Below are 17,490 nucleotides of genomic sequence, written 5' to 3'. Positions count from 1 at the left end.
ACAGCTAGTGGCGGGGCTCATTAGAATATTTGGAGGTGTGGTTTGCACCCAGTTCTTTTGGTGCAACTGTTATTGAGAGTGTAACTGTTCAGTGTAACTGTTCAGTGTTACTGTTCTGTTGTGTGATGCCCAATATGTGTTTTTTTTCTGATACAGTGTAACATGATTAGAAAATTATGCAATTAATGCATTACATTTAAATGTCATAAATTATAAATAAATAAATTCAGATGAAATAACAAATGCGCATCTGCCAATGTGGGCAGCCTACATGGGGCAACCTACATCGTGACAATGTGCGCATGTTTGCTTTTCAGCTATCTGATAGAAAGTTAAGGAGACAAAAGTGATAAGTCCATGTAACACCTCCGGCGGCCATATTTTCTCTCATTTGTTTCTGTAATACTTTTTGACTGAGGTTTGACTCCATAAATCTTTGTAATGAATTCAGAAGCACATCTCTCCTAATTTCTCTGTCTCTATTTACCAACCGCCCTCACAGATAGACACAGCAACTGCATCCCAAATGGCAGCCTATTCCCTACATAGTGCACTACTTTTGACCGAACCCAATGGTCAAAAGTAGTGGACTACAGTATATAGGGAATAGAATAGGTTGCTTTTTGAGACACACACAGTGTGTTCATTCAATGCACCTGTAACAAGCCGATAAACCTAGTCTTGAGAACCATGTATTGGATTGAGGAAAATATCAGCTCAACAGCTTCCATAAAAGCGTGTGATTAGGGCTTTGGGTCATCTGTGGGTTGTTGTCAGAGCACAACCCTGTCCACTCGTTCAGTGACTCCCTCACTCCCTCCCACCTCGCTCTCTTTACTCACTTGTTATGGAAAGTGCAGCTTCATGCAAGCACATAGCCAGACCCTTAGACGCTAGATCCCTAAAGTAAAATAGAGAGAAGTCCAAAATGAAAAGGCATTGTTATCCTTGCGGGCTTGTACCCCGGGGGAGACGGATTGACAGTGTTATATTTCACAACCCAATCTCGAGCGACCTTGGCTGGGGCGTAAACTCTGTGCCCCCCTCCAGACTCACTATTCAGTGCTGCATTCTCCAAGTAGCAGCAGCAAAGGTATTTTGGGGACCCAAAGGGCTGTCAACATGAGCCCAAACACAAAGGCTGAGCTGCTAGGAGGAAGGGGATGGTTTCTGAAAGTCTTATTCTCTCAGTCCCAATGGTGAGTGCTTTATTTTCTCTTTCTCTTTTAGAAATTTGGGGGTTGTTTTTTTTCTCTCTAATAGAGACCCGAGTTTGTCCTCACCAAGGAGATTTGAATATATAATGTAGGCCTACTATTAGAGTTGCCATGGCAATGGCCAGTGTGTGTGTGTGTGTGTGTGTGTGTGTGTGTGTGTGTGTGTGTGTGTGTGTGTGTGTGTGTGTGTGTGTGTGTCAGTTGCCATGTAGCTGTTGATTTGTTTTTCTCCTGTAAAAGGCTGGAATGTCATGGAGCTGCTAGCTGTCTCTGACACAGAAAATACACAGATGGAGGGTATTCCAATACCATTTCATATCCAACTGATTTATAGGATCTTTGTGGATCTACCTCTGTGTGGATTTGTAAATTATTCCCCATGTTTGCATCTTTGGATGGATGTATATTCTGTCTTATTATATCCTATAGAAGTGGGTATTTTGATTCTTCTTCTAAGCAACATATTTCAAACACATACCCTGACATAATGCTCTGTTTTAGGAGTATTGTTCCGTCCAGCTCCTGGACTTTAAGGACCATGACACGGCCTGCCATAACACATTATCTCTCTCTGACTCTGTGTCCAGCTGTAATCTGTGCAGTGGTCTGAGGGGCTTTACCCATGCTAGTAATTCTATTTCTATGACGGCTCCCAATGTGTGAACAGCCTGATGCTTTCCTCTGTCTCAGCTAGTTAAATCCACAGCCTCTCCACTCTCTCTTTCTCCCTCTATGGACTAGAGTCATGATACGCACCTGTTTTTTCTCTAATGAAAGGAATGCCACAATTGTACATCTCAAAAACACAGCCACTCAGCTAGCTGATCTTTTCAGGTGGTTGGAAAATACATCCAAATGCAAATATGACTGGTAGTAGGTTGGTTGAGTTGCAGCCTGCAGTAGAGGTCTTCAATAAAAGCCACTCTAATAAAATTTGCAGTTTTGTCACACAACACAATGCCACAATGTGTCAAGTTTTGAGGGAGTGTGCAATTGGCATGCTTACTGCAGGAATGTCCACCAGAGCTGTTGTCAGATAATTTAATGTTCCTTTCAGAGAATTGAAAGTTCATTTCTTTACCATAAGCCACCTCCAATGTCGTTTTAGAGAATTTGGCAGTACGTCCAACCGACCACGTGTATGGCGTTGTGTGGGCAAGCGGTTTGCTGATGTCAACGTTGTGAACAGAGTGCCCCATGGTGGTGGTGGGGTTATGGTATGGGCAGGCATAAGCTATGGACAACGAACACGATTGCATTTTATCGATGGCAATTTGAATGCACAGAAATACCGTGACGAGATCCTGAGGCCTATTGTGAGGTCCATTTTTTATAAGGTATCTTTGACCAACAGATGCGTATCTGTATTCCCAGTCATGTGAAATCCATAGATTAAGGCCTAATTCATGTATTTCAATTCACTGATTTCCTCATATGAACTGTAACAAAATAAAATCTTTGAAATTGTTGCATGTTGCGTTTATATTTTTGTTCAGTATTGTTGTAACTGTATGATTAGAAAGTGCATGCACTGCATCCTCAGTTAGCCTAGCTAGCAAATGTTAGCTAACTTTTCTAGCCTCTCCCGGTTTGATGCAGTCAAGACAGGTACTACGTAATCATATTTGATAACCTAGCTATAACAGCTATTAGTCTACTATAGTGCAAGTCAACTTGTCTGGTTGCTGTCTCTCGCTCCGGTCTCCCTGTGTCAGTCGCACAGCTACAGCGAGACCTCTCTCCCTCCTCTCGAGCTTTACCAGCTCCAGTTAGTAAAGCTGCTTCCGTTACTCGGATTAGACCTGGTCTGGATCTGCATATTGGGTCCGGGTAGGAAAACCCCTGGTCCCTTTCGGAACAGGTCCAACTTTTTGGACCCTTGAAGACCTCTAGCCTGCAGCGTGCATATCTCCATCCAGTCTATTATAAACGTGATTATATTTACAAGGAACAATAAATTATGAAATGATCAATGCCACTTTGCTGCTGTGCTTGTGTTGCTTATCCCTCTCCCTCTCATTGCATGATCACAAAGAAACACTGTTTGTGTCCCAAGTGGCACCCATTCCCTTTATAGTGCACTGCTTTTGATCAGGGCCAATAGGGTTCTAGCTCAGTACACTACAGACCCTACTCTTCAATGTTTAGAGACCCATCATTGTTTTTACTGACCAGCCCAGGTAGTGAGTGCAGTGGACTGAATTTCATACCAACCTACCAGGAATTGAAGATAACAACTCAGAATCCTCACCAAAAGAACTGAAATAGCTAATGAATTTGTCAAATTCTAACTATACTACCTACAGCGGCACAATCATCTAACATAGAGAAAATACAAACATACTTATAAAAAATAAATCTCTCTGAAGTGATGAACAAAATGATAAGTTAATCAAACCAATAACTGAAGAACTGACAGCTACTTAAAAAAAGAGAGAAATGCCCAGGAAGTGACGGATACACAAATTAATTCTGTAAGGAATTCAAACAAGAAGTAGTACCTTTCTTATGTAAAGCTGGAAGCCCTCAACTGGGCCCTCGACAATAGAGAGTACGCACCAACCTGGAACTCGTCTATTACTGTTATCCATAAAGAAGGTAAAGATCCAGCACAATGTGCATCGTATTGACCAATATCGTTACTGAACGACGACCAAAACATGCTTACATCAATTATTGCAAATATATTAAGTAATATAATGTCCAGCAGACTGCTGACAAAATATAAACTGCTTATGCTAGCTCTAGATGCAGAGAAAACCTTTGAAAAAGGGTGTCATGGCCTACATTTTGTTTTACTTTTGTGAAACTTTCTTGAACGGGTTGCAAATGATGTACGTAACACCAAATGCCAGAATAATAGTAAATGGTACGTTATCGCGCTCTTTTGACCTTCTAAGGGGGACACGACAGAGAGATCCTCTAAGAAACAATCAGAAAATTCAAGGTCTACAGATCGGATAGGAAGAACACAAATGAGCAAACAACGTGATTCTCTATTTAACAACATACCTCAGTCAGTTCCCGCCACGATGGATGAAATAAAACAATACAGTGCTGTATCTGGGTACAGACTAAATACTGGGAAATCAGAAGCAGATACAACATACCTGTATAAATAACACCATAAAGGGCACCAAAACGTATCCAAACAGACATTATCCACCTGACAAAAATTGTAATGGACGCCGACTTTAAACCAAGTACAGTATAATTGATAATGCATTTAAAAATGGGCTGATAAAGGACTGACCAGGTACCACCAGATGTTCACCGACAAGGTGATAGATGCATCTGAGAATCTATAGAAGATATAACCTCCAGAACTTTCAGTTTTACAATTACTTATTATTATAATAATAAATTACATTTGTAAAGCACTTTTCATTATACAAGATTAATCTCAAAGTGCATAAAATAAAAACATAAACGTTATAATAATTAAACAAAACAAATATATGTATATTGTTGTGAACCATGGGATGGATGTAACACTCACCCCTGCTGAGCTACAACTGATTCTGGGACAGAGAGCAGAAAGCCAGAAAAGCTGAGTCTTGACTTGAGGGGAAGAAGAACAGAAGGGGAGATCTGAATGACTCCACAGCATCAGCAGAGAATCATAAAGCCAGCCCCACGCCCTACCAACGTCAGCACCTTCACCGCCGAACAGCATCAGCAGAGGATCATAAAGCCAGCCCCACGCACTATCAACGTCAGCACCTTCACCACAGAACAGCATCAGCAGAGAATCATAAAGCCAGCCCCACGCCCTACCAACGTCAGCACCTTCACCGCCGAACAGCATCAGCAGAGGATCATAAAGCCAGCCCCACGCACTATCAACGTCAGCACCTTCACCACAGAACAGCATCAGCAGAGGATCATAAAGCCAGCCCCACGCCCTACCAACGTCAGCACCTTCACCGCCGAACAGCATCAGCAGAGGATCATAAAGCCAGCCCCACGCACTATCAACGTCAGCACCTTCACCACAGAACAGCATCAGCAGAGGATCATAAAGCCAGCCCCACGCCCTACCAACGTCAGCACCTTCACCACAGAACAAGATCAGCAGAGGATCATAAAGCCAGCCCCACGCACTATCAACGTCAGCACCTTCACCACAGAACAGCATCAGCAGAGAATCATAAAGCCAGCCCCACGCCCTACCAACGTCAGCACCTTCACCGCCGAACAGCATCAGCAGAGGATCATAAAGCCATCCCCACGCCCTACCAACGTCAGCACCTTCACCGCCGAACAGCATCAGCAGAGGATCATAAAGCCAGCCCCACGCCCTACCAACGTCAGCACCTTCACCACAGAACAGCATCAGCAGAGGATCATAAAGCCAGCCCCACGCACTATCAACGTCAGCACCTTCACCACAGAACAGCATCAGCAGAGAATCACAAAGCCAGCCCCACGCCCTACCAACGTCAGCACCTTCACCGCCGAACAGCATCAGCAGAAGATCATAAAGCCATCCCCACGCCCTACCAATGTCAGCACCTTCACCGCCGAACAGCATCAGCAGAGGATCATAAAGCCAGCCCCACGCACTACCAACGTCAGCACCTTCACCGCCGAACAGCATCAGCAGAGGATCATAAAGCCAGCCCCACGCACTACCAACGTCAGCACCTTCACCACAGAACAGCATCAGCAGAGGATCATAAAGCCAGCCCCACGCACTACCAACGTCAGCACCTTCACCACAGAACAGCATCAGCAGAGGATCATAAAGCCAGCCCCACGCACTACCAACGTCAGCACCTTCACCGCCGAACAGCATCAGCAGAGGATCATAAAGCCAGCCCCACGCACTACCAACGTCAGCACCTTCACCGCCGAACAGCATCAGCAGAGGATCATAAAGCCAGCCCCACGCACTACCAACGTCAGCACCTTCACCACAGAACAGCATCAGCAGAGCCAGAGACGGGGCACCTGGAAGTAGCAGAGATTGAAGGACGAGCCATCCAACATGAACTTCCATCAACCCTCTCATTTGACGTACTGCTGGAGATCGATGGGGGTGGGGAGCTTGTTTTTGCGGAGAGATTGTTTTTTGGACCTCTCTCTTTTTGGGGCATTTTGCTATTTTTTACTTTTTGGAACATTGTTGTTGGGGTTGGAGTCTGTTACTTTTCAGAATTCTTCTAGACATCAGTTAGAGGCAAGCCTCCGTTCTTTTCCCACAGGGGCAAGGTCATATTGGAATTTCCTTGGGAGGAACAGGATTGGGATTGCTCAAGGTTGGGAGCTAGGGTATTAATAGGATAGTAGACTCATTGTAAAGGGTTTTTGGTTGAATAAAAACAGGCAGTGGATTTCCTTTTGAGGGGCCCCTGACCGAAATAGAACAGAGAACTTCCTCTCTTTGCTTGGGCTGTCTATAGAATGTCTTAGGATGTTAGGCGAAGGCTGACACGGTGACTATACCTCTCGTCTCATGGGACACTAGGTCCCATTACGTTGAGTAACTCCAGGTCCAAAGGTGGGTGAAGGGTTTGTGGCTGGCACTCGTGGGTGTTAAACAAATATTTATTTAATAATAACAAATTGCCAAGCGGAGAAAGTGTATTCACCACTCAAGTTCCCCTGGTATTCTAGCACTAAGAGAGCCTGATGAACTACGGGTCGCCCTACCCCTGAGCTGGATGTCCCGATGGGTGGTTTTTGTAAAGGTTTCTCCCACTCCAGCTGTCGACCACCAACTGCTAAGCCAGTACCGCGGTTGGTATCAGTGGGTCGCTGGGATCGGGACTGGGCTGGAAGTGCAACACACGTTGGTAATAGGCCAAAAGCGGGGGTAACCTAGGCTAGCTCATTAATCACAAGGGAGAGGCGTGAGTTGGGCAAGACAATATCTAACCATACCATGAAAGCAACAATCAAAGTCTAGGAGGGGGGACATAATTGTAGGTCAGCTGATAGAGATGAGTCTCCAAGCCTGCTTTAAAAGCCCCAACAGTCTGAACAGCCCTGAGATTATTAGGAAGGGAGTTCCATAGGTGTGGTGCGTGGGAGGAAAAGGCACGGTCCCCAATTGGGGGAGCCTTGTCCTAGGGGCATGTAGGAGTTTGGCGTGGCTTGAACATAGGGTACATGGAAGTTCATAGGGGGAGTGTAGGTGGGTCTGATGCCATATAGGGCTTTGTAGACGAGGATGAGAATTGTATTGTAAATTCTTTGAGGAACAAGTAGCCAATGGAGATCAGCAAGGATGGGGGTGATGTGTGGCAGACTTTTTTGTTTGTGTCAGTATCCTTGCAGCACTGTTTTGGATGAGCTGTAGTCTATTAATTGAACTTGGAGGCTGACCCCAAAGTACTGCATTTCCAAGTAAGAAGCTATCTTACTGAATCAGTGGGACCGAATAAAACTCAACATACATTAGATATACAGTACAGCTTCAGAAATATAACAAACTATGCCAAGAATGTAATGGGGTACCTAAACAGAATTATCAAAGAATTCAAAGATGAGAATATTAAAGCGGTAACCAATTGGGAAGATGAGCTGCAAATAGTAATATCCCAAGTGGTGGGAGGATATATCTAGAAGTAGGTTCAAGACGATCAACTCTCTACTCTGAAGGGAATACTCTTAGAAAATCATAACTCTTATAATGCAATCAAAGTACAACCATGACATCACACCAAGCTCAAATCAAATTGTAATGGTCACATACACATATTTAGCAGATGTTATTGTGGGTGTAGCGTAGTGCTTGTGTTCCTAGCTCCAACAGTGTAGTAGTATCTAACAGTGCAGTAGTGTCTAAAAACGATTCACAACAATACACACACATCTAAAAGTAAAAGAAGGGAATTAATAAATATATAAATATTAGATTGAGCAATGTCGTAGTGGCATTGACAAAAATACAGTAGAATAGAATACAGTATATACATATGAGATTAGTAAAGCAGTATGTAAACATTATTTAATCATGATTAAAGTGGCCAGTGATTCCAAGTCTATGTACAGTACCAGTCAAAAGTTTGGACACACTTACTCATTCAAGGGTTTTTCTCCTGACCTCAACCCAATTGAGATGGTTTGGGATGAGTTGGATCGCAGAGTGAAGGGAAAGAGCCAACAAGTGCTCAGGATATGTGGGAACTCCTTCAAGACTGTTGGAAAAGCATTCCAGGTCAAGCTGGTTGAGATAATGCCAAGAGTGTGCAAAGCTGTCATCAAGGCAAAGGATGGCTACTTTGAAGAATCTCGAAATATAAAATAGATTTTGATTTGTTTAACACTTTTTTGGTTACTACATGTTTCCATATGTGTTATTTCATAGTTTTGATGTCTTCACTATTATTCTACAATTATTCTACAATGTACAATGTAAAATGTAAAATAGTAAAAATACAGAAAAACCTTTGAGTATGTCTGTTCAACCTTCTGACTGGTACTGTATATAAAATAATGCCTAGGCAGTGTTAAGGAGCCAACTCCGTACATTTTACGGTCTAACTCAACCCTGATTTATGTTGCTTTTCCATGGCTAAGTATTAATGCCTGTCGCTGGGAATATTTCTTTATTATTGTTGTCAGAGGGAGTTTTTTTCTCAATACATTTTGAGTTCTTTCTGTTTTTGGCTGAACTGATTAGCAATTGTAAACACAGACTAGTCTGCCCTGGTCTCTCTCTGACTGTATTTTCATCTCTATTCCTATCTGTCTGTTGGTCTGTCTCTTTCTGTCTGTCTCTCTGTCCATCCTCTCTATCTCCACTCTCTCTCCCCCCTCTCAATCTCTCGCTCTCTCACTCTCTTTTTCCTCTATGTCCTCACTTCATCACATCAGTATCTGACTGAGTTACCTGAGCTAACCGTGCTACCTGACAGTGCAGTATCTTAATCTCTCTCTCTGGTGTGGTTGTGTTTCCACAGAGAACCATGAGCACTGTGAAGGAGGACTCGGACCACATGATACCATGAAGAGAAGCCTGCAGGTCCTGCGCCGCCAGCTGCTGAGTGAGTAGACAAGACTTGGTCCTCATACTAACTGAGATAGAATACAGTCAAAAAATTGACTGTACATTTGTGAGACTCATAGCACAGTGAGATAAATACAGATCAATACGAGTGTCTCAATACACCGCATCCGCCTATGTAACACTTCCGCATCTGCAGTGAAAGGTGACAGAACTATAGCGGTGTTTGTCAGACCATGAGACTTCCCCAAAATCAGTCTTCTCACAAAATCGTCTGTAGCGTCCGAACGGTTTAGCCTACAAACTATTATGACCCCTCTGTGGGAAGATGAGACTCTCACGAACATGTACATAGGCCTCACAAGACTCGCCTGAATGTCCCCCGGTACCGGTCAATTTTCTTTTATGGAAGTACATATGGAGTCTGTTTAGTTAAATACATGTAAAAAAATATAATAATGTTTCCTGACTTTCTATGATTGTACCAAAAACGAAATCTAAAATAGTGTCTATCTGTTGTTCCATGTAGTGAATCTGTTATTCAATGGGTTTGTATGAGCTAATAGCAGTAAGGCCCAATTTTTTTAAATCAAATGTTTTAATATATATATATATTTTTTATTCTTCAAGGGTTCTTAAAATTAAAACTCTAATAGCAAAATGATCCTTGGTATGACCTTCTTAAAACAATTCTATATAGCTTAGTAGTACCCCCCTCCCCCGGCTTTGACTGGGTTAATACTCATAGTACTGTACATTAGCCAAACTCGTAGTACCGTACATTAATCACACTCGGAGAACTGTACATTAGCTACATTAGTTTGTTCCTCAAAATCCTTAAGAATATATTGACACACCCGTGCGTTAAACTAAGTAGCATAATTAAAAAATCCCCATCAAAATCCGTCAGTTAAAGCATGGGCATCCACCTATGGCAGCTTTCCGCCTCTGCAGTGAAAGGTGGCAGAACTACAGTGGTGTTGGTGAGACCATGAGACATCCCAAAAATCAACATGATGGTGTTCTCCGTTTTGCTCTAAGACCCCCACAAGTGTCACAGGACTCGTCTGAAGTTGGTAACGCTGATGTGCCAGATTCTGTCTAGTGTCCGAACCGTTTGAGCTACAAACTAATATGTACCCGCTATGGAAAGGGGAGACTGCGTTTTTGCTCTACGACCCTTACAAATGTCAAAGGACTCGTCTGAAGGTAACCCATACAAACAAATGGAAGTATGGAGGTAGTTTTGTGGCAACAAAAATAATGGGTTAAATGTGTCCAAAAAAACTTTCAAATTTACTGAGCTTTCTTATACCTCCTAGATATAGGACAGACATTTCAAAACCTTATTCCTTATGACAACTTTTTTGTTCCATTTATGAATGTTTTATTCAATGCTTTTCTATGGGCTACAGTGGTAAAGGCCAAAGTCAATATTTTATCAAACATTTAAAAAAAAGTATAATTTGATAGCTAAAGGGGTCCAAACATTCTAAATTAAATAGCTAAATGGTCCATGGTATGACCATCTTAGAACAATTCCATATGTTCAGTGGCAATTTTAGCATGTACAGTTGAAATCGGAAGTTTACATACACCTTAGCCAAATACATTTAAACTCAATTTTTCACAATTCCTGACATTTAATCCAAGTAAGGTCAGTTAGGATCACCACTTTATTTTAAGAATGTGAACTGTCAGAAAAATAGTAGAGAGAATTATTTATTTCAGCTTTTATTACTTTCATCACATTCCCAGTTGGTTAGAAGTTTACATACACTCAATTAGTATTTGGTAGCATTGCCTTTAAATTGTTTACCTTGGGTCAAACATTTCGGGTAGCCTTCCACAAGCTTCCACAATACGTTGGGTGAATTTTGGTCCATTACTCCTGACAGAGCGGTGTAACTGAGTCAGGTTTGTAGGCCTTCTTGCTCGCACACGCTTTTTCAGTTCTGCCCACAAATTTTCTATAGGATGAGGTCAGGGCTTTGTGACGGCCACTCCAATACCTTGACTTTGTTGTCCTTAAGCCTTTTTGCCACAACTTTGGAAGTATGCTTGAGGTCATTGTCCATTTGGAAGACCCATTTGCGAACAAGCTTTAACTTCCTGACTGATGTCTTGAGATCTTGCTTCAATATATCCACATAATTTTCCTCCCACATGATGTCATCTATTTTGTGAAGTGCACCAGTCCCTCCTGCAGCAAAGCACCCCCACAACATGATGCTGTCACCCCCGTGCTTCACGGTTGGGATGGTGTTCTTCGGCTTGCAAGCCTCCCCCTTTTTCCTCCAAACATAACAATGGTCATTATGGCCAAACAGTTCTATTTTTGTTTCATCAGACCAGACATTTCTCAAAAAAGTACGATTTTTGTCCCCATGTGCAGTTGCAAACCGTAGTCTGGCTTTTTTATGGCGGTTTTGGAGCAGTGGCTTCTTCCTTGCTGAGCGGCCTTTCAGGTTATGTTGATATAGGACTCGTTTTACTGTGGATATAGATGCTTTTGTATCTGTTTCCACCAGCATCTTCACAAAGTCCTTTGCTGTTGTTCTGGGATTGATTTGCACTTTTCGCACCAAAGTACGTTTATCTCTAGGAGACAGAACGCATCTCTTTCCTGAGCAGTATGACGGCTGCGTGGTCCCATGGTGTTTATACTTGCGTAATATTGTTTGTACAGACGAACGTGGTACCTTCAGGCGTTTGGAAATTGCTCCTAAGAATGAACCAGACTTGTGAAGTTTTATAAAAAATTTTCTGAGGTCTTGGCTGATTTCTTTTGATTTTCTCATAATGTCAAGCAAAGAGGCACTGCGTTTGAAGGTAGGCCTTGAAATACATCCACAGGTACACCTCCAATTGACTCAAATGATGTCAATTAGCTATCAGAAGCTTCTAAAGCCATGACATCATTTTATGGAATTTTCCAAGCTGTTTAAAGGCACAGTCAACTTAGTGTATGTAAACTTCTGACCCACTGGAATTGTGATACAGTGAATTATAAGTGAAACAATCTGTCTAAACAATTGTTGGAAAAATTACTTGTGTCATGAACAAAGTAGATGTCCTAACCGACTTGTCAAAACTATAGTTTGTTAACAAGAAATTTGTGGAGTGGTTGAAAAATCAGTTTAATGACTCCAACCTAAGTGTCTGTAAACTTCCGACTTCAACTGTTCATCTTGGTTGGGCAAACAAAACAAATTGATGCACAACACAACACTAAACAATACATTAATTGCGCTATACTGGTGACAACCGGTACCCACAAACTGTTAGGATCTACATAAAGCAGTCCCAACACCTTACCAACGCTACACCTGGCTATCAGCGGAGCCTTGTCTGGCAGCGAAACGGTACATTCAGCCTCATTTACTGCCTTTAAAAAAACATAGCTGATATGGCTGACTTGCTTAAATAAATGTGGTTTCTACTGACAATTGAGATATACAAACTATGGCATAAGGGGACGACGAGTGGATGAGAGGCAAACCATCATTTAGATTAAGACATTAATGAGCGAGCTAGGATGGATGTAGTCAATATAACTATTTGTTCAAAACTTTTTAAATGTACAGCGACAGAATTCAGAACATCGGCCGTTCTTACAGTATTCTCCCTGTACACCAAGTCAGAACCATAGGATAAGTGAAGGGGGCATATAAGCAGACAATGAAAGCTCTTACAATATTCGATGATTACATTTCACTAAACAGGCTATAGGCTACACGTGCACCACCAAGTCAGAACAGTAGGGGAAATTAAAAGGGGAAAAGGGACCAAATTATTAGGGTGAGGCACATGGGCTACTAACAATTTACTACACTACATACACTTAGTATTACTTTCTTAGCTACAGTATACATATCTCCCTGGCATATTACATCATTTATGCAGCAGCATACAAGACATGTTTGGACTCACCACAGGAAGGTGCCTTCATGGGCAAATTTTGTCATCAAAGTCTGGCGTTCTCTGTATTTATGGTGCTTTCAAGACTGGGAACAAAAAGGTTGAATCATGAAGTCAGTGATCTTCAGGTCGGAGCTCTAGAAAGAGGCCCGAGTTCCCAATTTACAATTCCAAGTTGGATGACTGTTCAAAACATATTTTCCCAGTCGGAGCTCATTTTTTTCCCCAAGTTTCCAGTTGTCTTGAACTCACTGAAGTCCGATTTCCCAGTTCCCAAGTATCCAGTTGTTTTGAGCGTGGCAATAGTCATGCTGGATTGACAGCATGGCCAATGTTAAATATTTATCATTTTAAGCTTGGAAAAGAGACCCTTAAACCCAGACTTGGGATCACACACCCACTCCACTGAATAGCAGGCTAGTGACTGCTTTACAATGCTTGCAGTTAGCCACTGATTCCTTCCAAACCACTCATTGTTGAATTTGCAATTTCCAACTTGCTGTGTAATATTTATGGCCGATGAACGCATACGTTTTATCTATAATTTCTCTTCATTATTTCTCTTCATATGACAAGGATTAAAAAGGATATGCCAGTAGATTGTCGACTTGATTCATGATGATGACTGCTAGCTAAGATTTTGAAAGTATCAGTCCAATCAAAGCTACTGTAGATATAACGGGATTTGACTCTCTACCCTTAGATTTGGCAGTGACGTAGTGTCCCCATGAGTGACAGAACACTGAGCCAATCACGGCGCAACTAGAGAACATTACCAATACCTACGCTCTGTATTTCCACTGGCTGCCCCACCACCACAGAATGCACTGAACTAGGCTGAATCACCTGCATTTTGGAGCTGCCTTACTCAAGAAAGCAAAAAAGTGACCAAATGTATATGCAGCTTTATAAACTCAAGAATATATATTTTTTAAATTACATTGTTTGCAAACTGATATGTGACACGTATTAATGCCAAAATAACATGCAAAACAGGCAACCCCCAATTTTATTTTCATTTTTTTATTTTATAAAAATGTTTTGTTTAAAGGGTGGGGCTCGAAACAGGTGGGGCTCTGCAGTCCAATAAGACAGAGTACACAGCTAAAGTGAGAGCACCATAACAGTGCCGATAACAGCTACAAAGCACAGTCTCGGACGAGTCCAGGTAGCGAGAGAACAGTTTTGTATTTGCAGTATGTTACTCATCCACATCTACCTCTGTGTTCCATAAGCATATCATACAGTATGCTGTTAGCCTGTTTAACATTCTAAGCATATTAGTGGGGCCAGGGGGAGCTGGTGTGAGTGTCTGGCAGGTGTCCAGAACAGAATGTGGAACATGGGGTCAGGCTGAACCACTGACTGTAATACAGCTGAGAAGATGGTACAGCCACTTAAATAACCTTTAGAAAGGAAACTCTTATCATTCTGTGGCTCAGAAATGTAGGATATGTGAAATCGTATCCCCAATAAAAAATGTACTGAATGGAAATTAATTTAGTTAATTGAACAATCCTCATAAAAAATTAATTACACTTACAAAATCAAATCAAATTGTATTTGTCACATGCGCCGAATACAACAGGTGTAGACAGTGAAATGCTTACAATCCCTAAACCAACAATGCTTTAAGAAGTTTTAAGAAAGAAAGGTGTTAAGTAAAAAATAGAAAATAAAAGTAACAAATAATTAAACAGCAGCAGCAAAATAACAATAGTGAGGCTATATACAGGGGGTACCGGTACAAAGTCAATGTGCAGGGGCACCGGTTAGTCGAGGTAATTGAGGTAATATGTACATGTAGGTAGAGTTAAAGTGACTATGCATAGATAATAAACAGAGTAGCAGCAGCGTAAAAGAGGGGTCTGGGTAGACCTTTGATTAACTGTTCAGGAGTCTTATGGCTTGGGGGTAGAAGCTGTTAAGAAGCCTTTTGGATCTAGACTTGGCGCTCCGGTACCACTTGCTGTGCAGTAGTAGAGAGAACAGTCCATGGGCCTTCCTCTGACACAGCCTGGTATAGAGGTCCTGGATGGCAGGAAGCTTGGCCCCAGTGATGTACTGGGCCATACGCACTACCCTCTGTAGTGCCTTGTGGTTGGAGGCCGAGCAGTTGCCATACCAGGCAGTGATGCAACCAGTCAGGATGCTCTCGATGGTGCAGCTGTAGAACCTTTTGAGGATCTGAGGACCCATGCCAAATCTTTTCCGTCTCCTGAGGGGAAATAGGCTTTGTCGTGCCTTCTTCACGACTGTCTTAGTGTGTTTGGACCATGTGTAACTCTGTGTTGTTGTTTTTGCTTTGCTTTATCTTGGCCAGGTCGCAGTGTTCTCAACTGGCCTACCTGGTTAAATAAAGGTAAAATTAAAAAAATGATAGTTTGATGGTGATGTGGACACCAAGGAACTTGAACCTCTCAACCTGCTCCACTGCAGCTCTGTCGATGAGAATGGGGGCGTGCTCGGTCCTCCTTTTCCTGTAGTCCACAATCATCTCCTTAGTCTTGATCATGTTGAGGGAGAGGTTGTTGTCCTGGCACCACACGACCAGGTCTCTGACCTCCTCCCTATAGGCTGTCTCGTCGTTTTTGGTGATCAGGCCTACCACTGTTGTGTCATCGGCAAACTTGATGACGATGTTGGAGTCGTGCCTGGCCATGCAGTCATGAGTGAACAGGGAGTACAGGAGGGGACTGAGCACGCACCCCTGAGGGGCCCCCGTGTTGAGGATCAGCTGTGTTGTTACAGTGGCTTGCGAAAGTATTAACCCCCCGTGGCATTTTTCCTATTTTGTTGCCTTACAACCTGGAATTAAAATAGATTTTTGGGGGGTTTGTATCTTTTGATTTACACAACATGCCTACCACTTTGAATATGCAAAATATTTTTATTGTGAAACAAACAAGAGTTAAGACAAGAAAACTTGAGCGTGCATAATTAAGCGTGCATAAAAAAGTAGATACTTTGCAGAGCCACCTTTTGCAGCAATTACAGCTGCAAGTCTCTTGGGGTATGTCTCTTTAAGCTTGGCACACTTTAAGCCACTGGGATTTTTGCCCATTCTTCAAAGCAAAACTGCTCCAGCTCCTTCAAGTTGGATGGGTTCCGCTGATGTACAGCAATCTTTAAGTCATACCACAGATTCTCAATTGGATTAAGGTCTGTGCTTTGATTAGGCCATTCCAAGACATTTAAATGTTTCCCCTTAAACCACTCTAGTGTTGCTTTAGCAGTAGGCTTAGGGTCATTGTCCTGCTGGAAGGTGAACCTCCGTCCCAGTCTCAAATCTCTAGAAGACTGAAACAGGTTTCCCTCAAGAATTTCCCTGTATTTAGCGCCATACATCATTCCTTCAATTCGAACCAGTTTCCCAGTCCCTGCTGATGGAAAAACATTGGCAGGGATGGTGTTCGCGGGGTGATGAGAGGTGTTGGGGTTGCGGCAGACATAGCGTTTTCCTTGATGGACAAATAGCTACATTTTAGTCTCATCTGTCCAGAGTACCTTCTTCCACATGTCTTTTGGCAAACGCCAAACATGTTTGCTTATTTTTTTCTTTAAGCAATGGCTTTTTTCTGGCCACTCTTCCGTAAAGCCCAGCTCTGTGGATTGTATGGCTTAAAGTGGTCCTATGGACCACTTTGCAGCTCCTTCAGGGTTATCTTTGCTCTCTTTGTTGCCTCTCTGATTAATGCCCTCCTTGCCAGGTCCGTGGGTTTTGGTGGGCGGCACCCTCTATCAATTTTTTAATAATGAATTTAATGGTGCTCCCTGGGATGTTCAAAGTTTCTGATATTTTTTTATAACCCAAACCTGATCTGTACTTCTCCACAACTTTGTCCCTGACCTGTTTGGAGAGCTCCTTGGTCTTCATGGTGCCGCTTGCTTGGTGGTTCCCCTTGCTTAGTGGTGTTGCAGACTCTGGGGCCTTTCAGAACAGGTGTATGTGTGTGTGTATATATATATATATATATATTTTCCTTTATTTAACTAGGCAAGTCAGTTAAGAACAAATTCTTATTTTCAATGACGGCCTAGGAACAGTGCCTTGCTCTGGGGCAGAACGACATATTTTTACCTTGTCAGCTCGGGGATTCGGTCTTGCAACCTTTCGGTTACTGGTCCAACACTCTAACCACTAGGCTACCTGCTGCCCCAGGTACCTGCCGCCCCAGGTAACCTAGTGGTTAGATCATGTGACAGATCATGTGACACTTAGTTTGCACAGAGGTGGACTTTATTTAACTAATTATGTGACTTCTGAAGGTAATTGGTTGCACCAGATCTTATGAATACATATGCTCGCACCACATTTCCGTTTTTAGTTTTTGAAACAAGTTATTTTTTTTAAATTTCACTTCATGAATTTGGACTATTTTGTGTATGTCCATAACA

General features: G+C 42.4%; 1 protein-coding gene across 2 annotated transcripts in view; it reads left to right on the top strand.

Annotated features, from left to right (window-relative positions):
* Nucleotides 1–17,490, top strand: part of LOC115154943 (transmembrane protein 108) — a 79,557-nt gene that overhangs the window by 25,920 nt on the left and 36,147 nt on the right. For both annotated transcript variants that reach the window (XM_029701667.1, XM_029701678.1), the window contains exon 2: nt 9,128–9,211. In XM_029701667.1, the coding sequence (XP_029557527.1) occupies nt 9,172–9,211 (40 nt within the window). In that variant the 5' untranslated portion in view covers nt 9,128–9,171. The remainder of the gene's footprint in view (nt 1–9,127; nt 9,212–17,490) is intronic.

This window comes from Salmo trutta, chromosome 2 (assembly GCF_901001165.1).
Source record: "Salmo trutta chromosome 2, fSalTru1.1, whole genome shotgun sequence".
NCBI lineage: Eukaryota > Metazoa > Chordata > Actinopteri > Salmoniformes > Salmonidae > Salmo > Salmo trutta.
The sequence above is the reverse complement of the archived record's forward strand: the minus strand, read 5'-3'. Positions and strand labels throughout refer to the sequence as shown.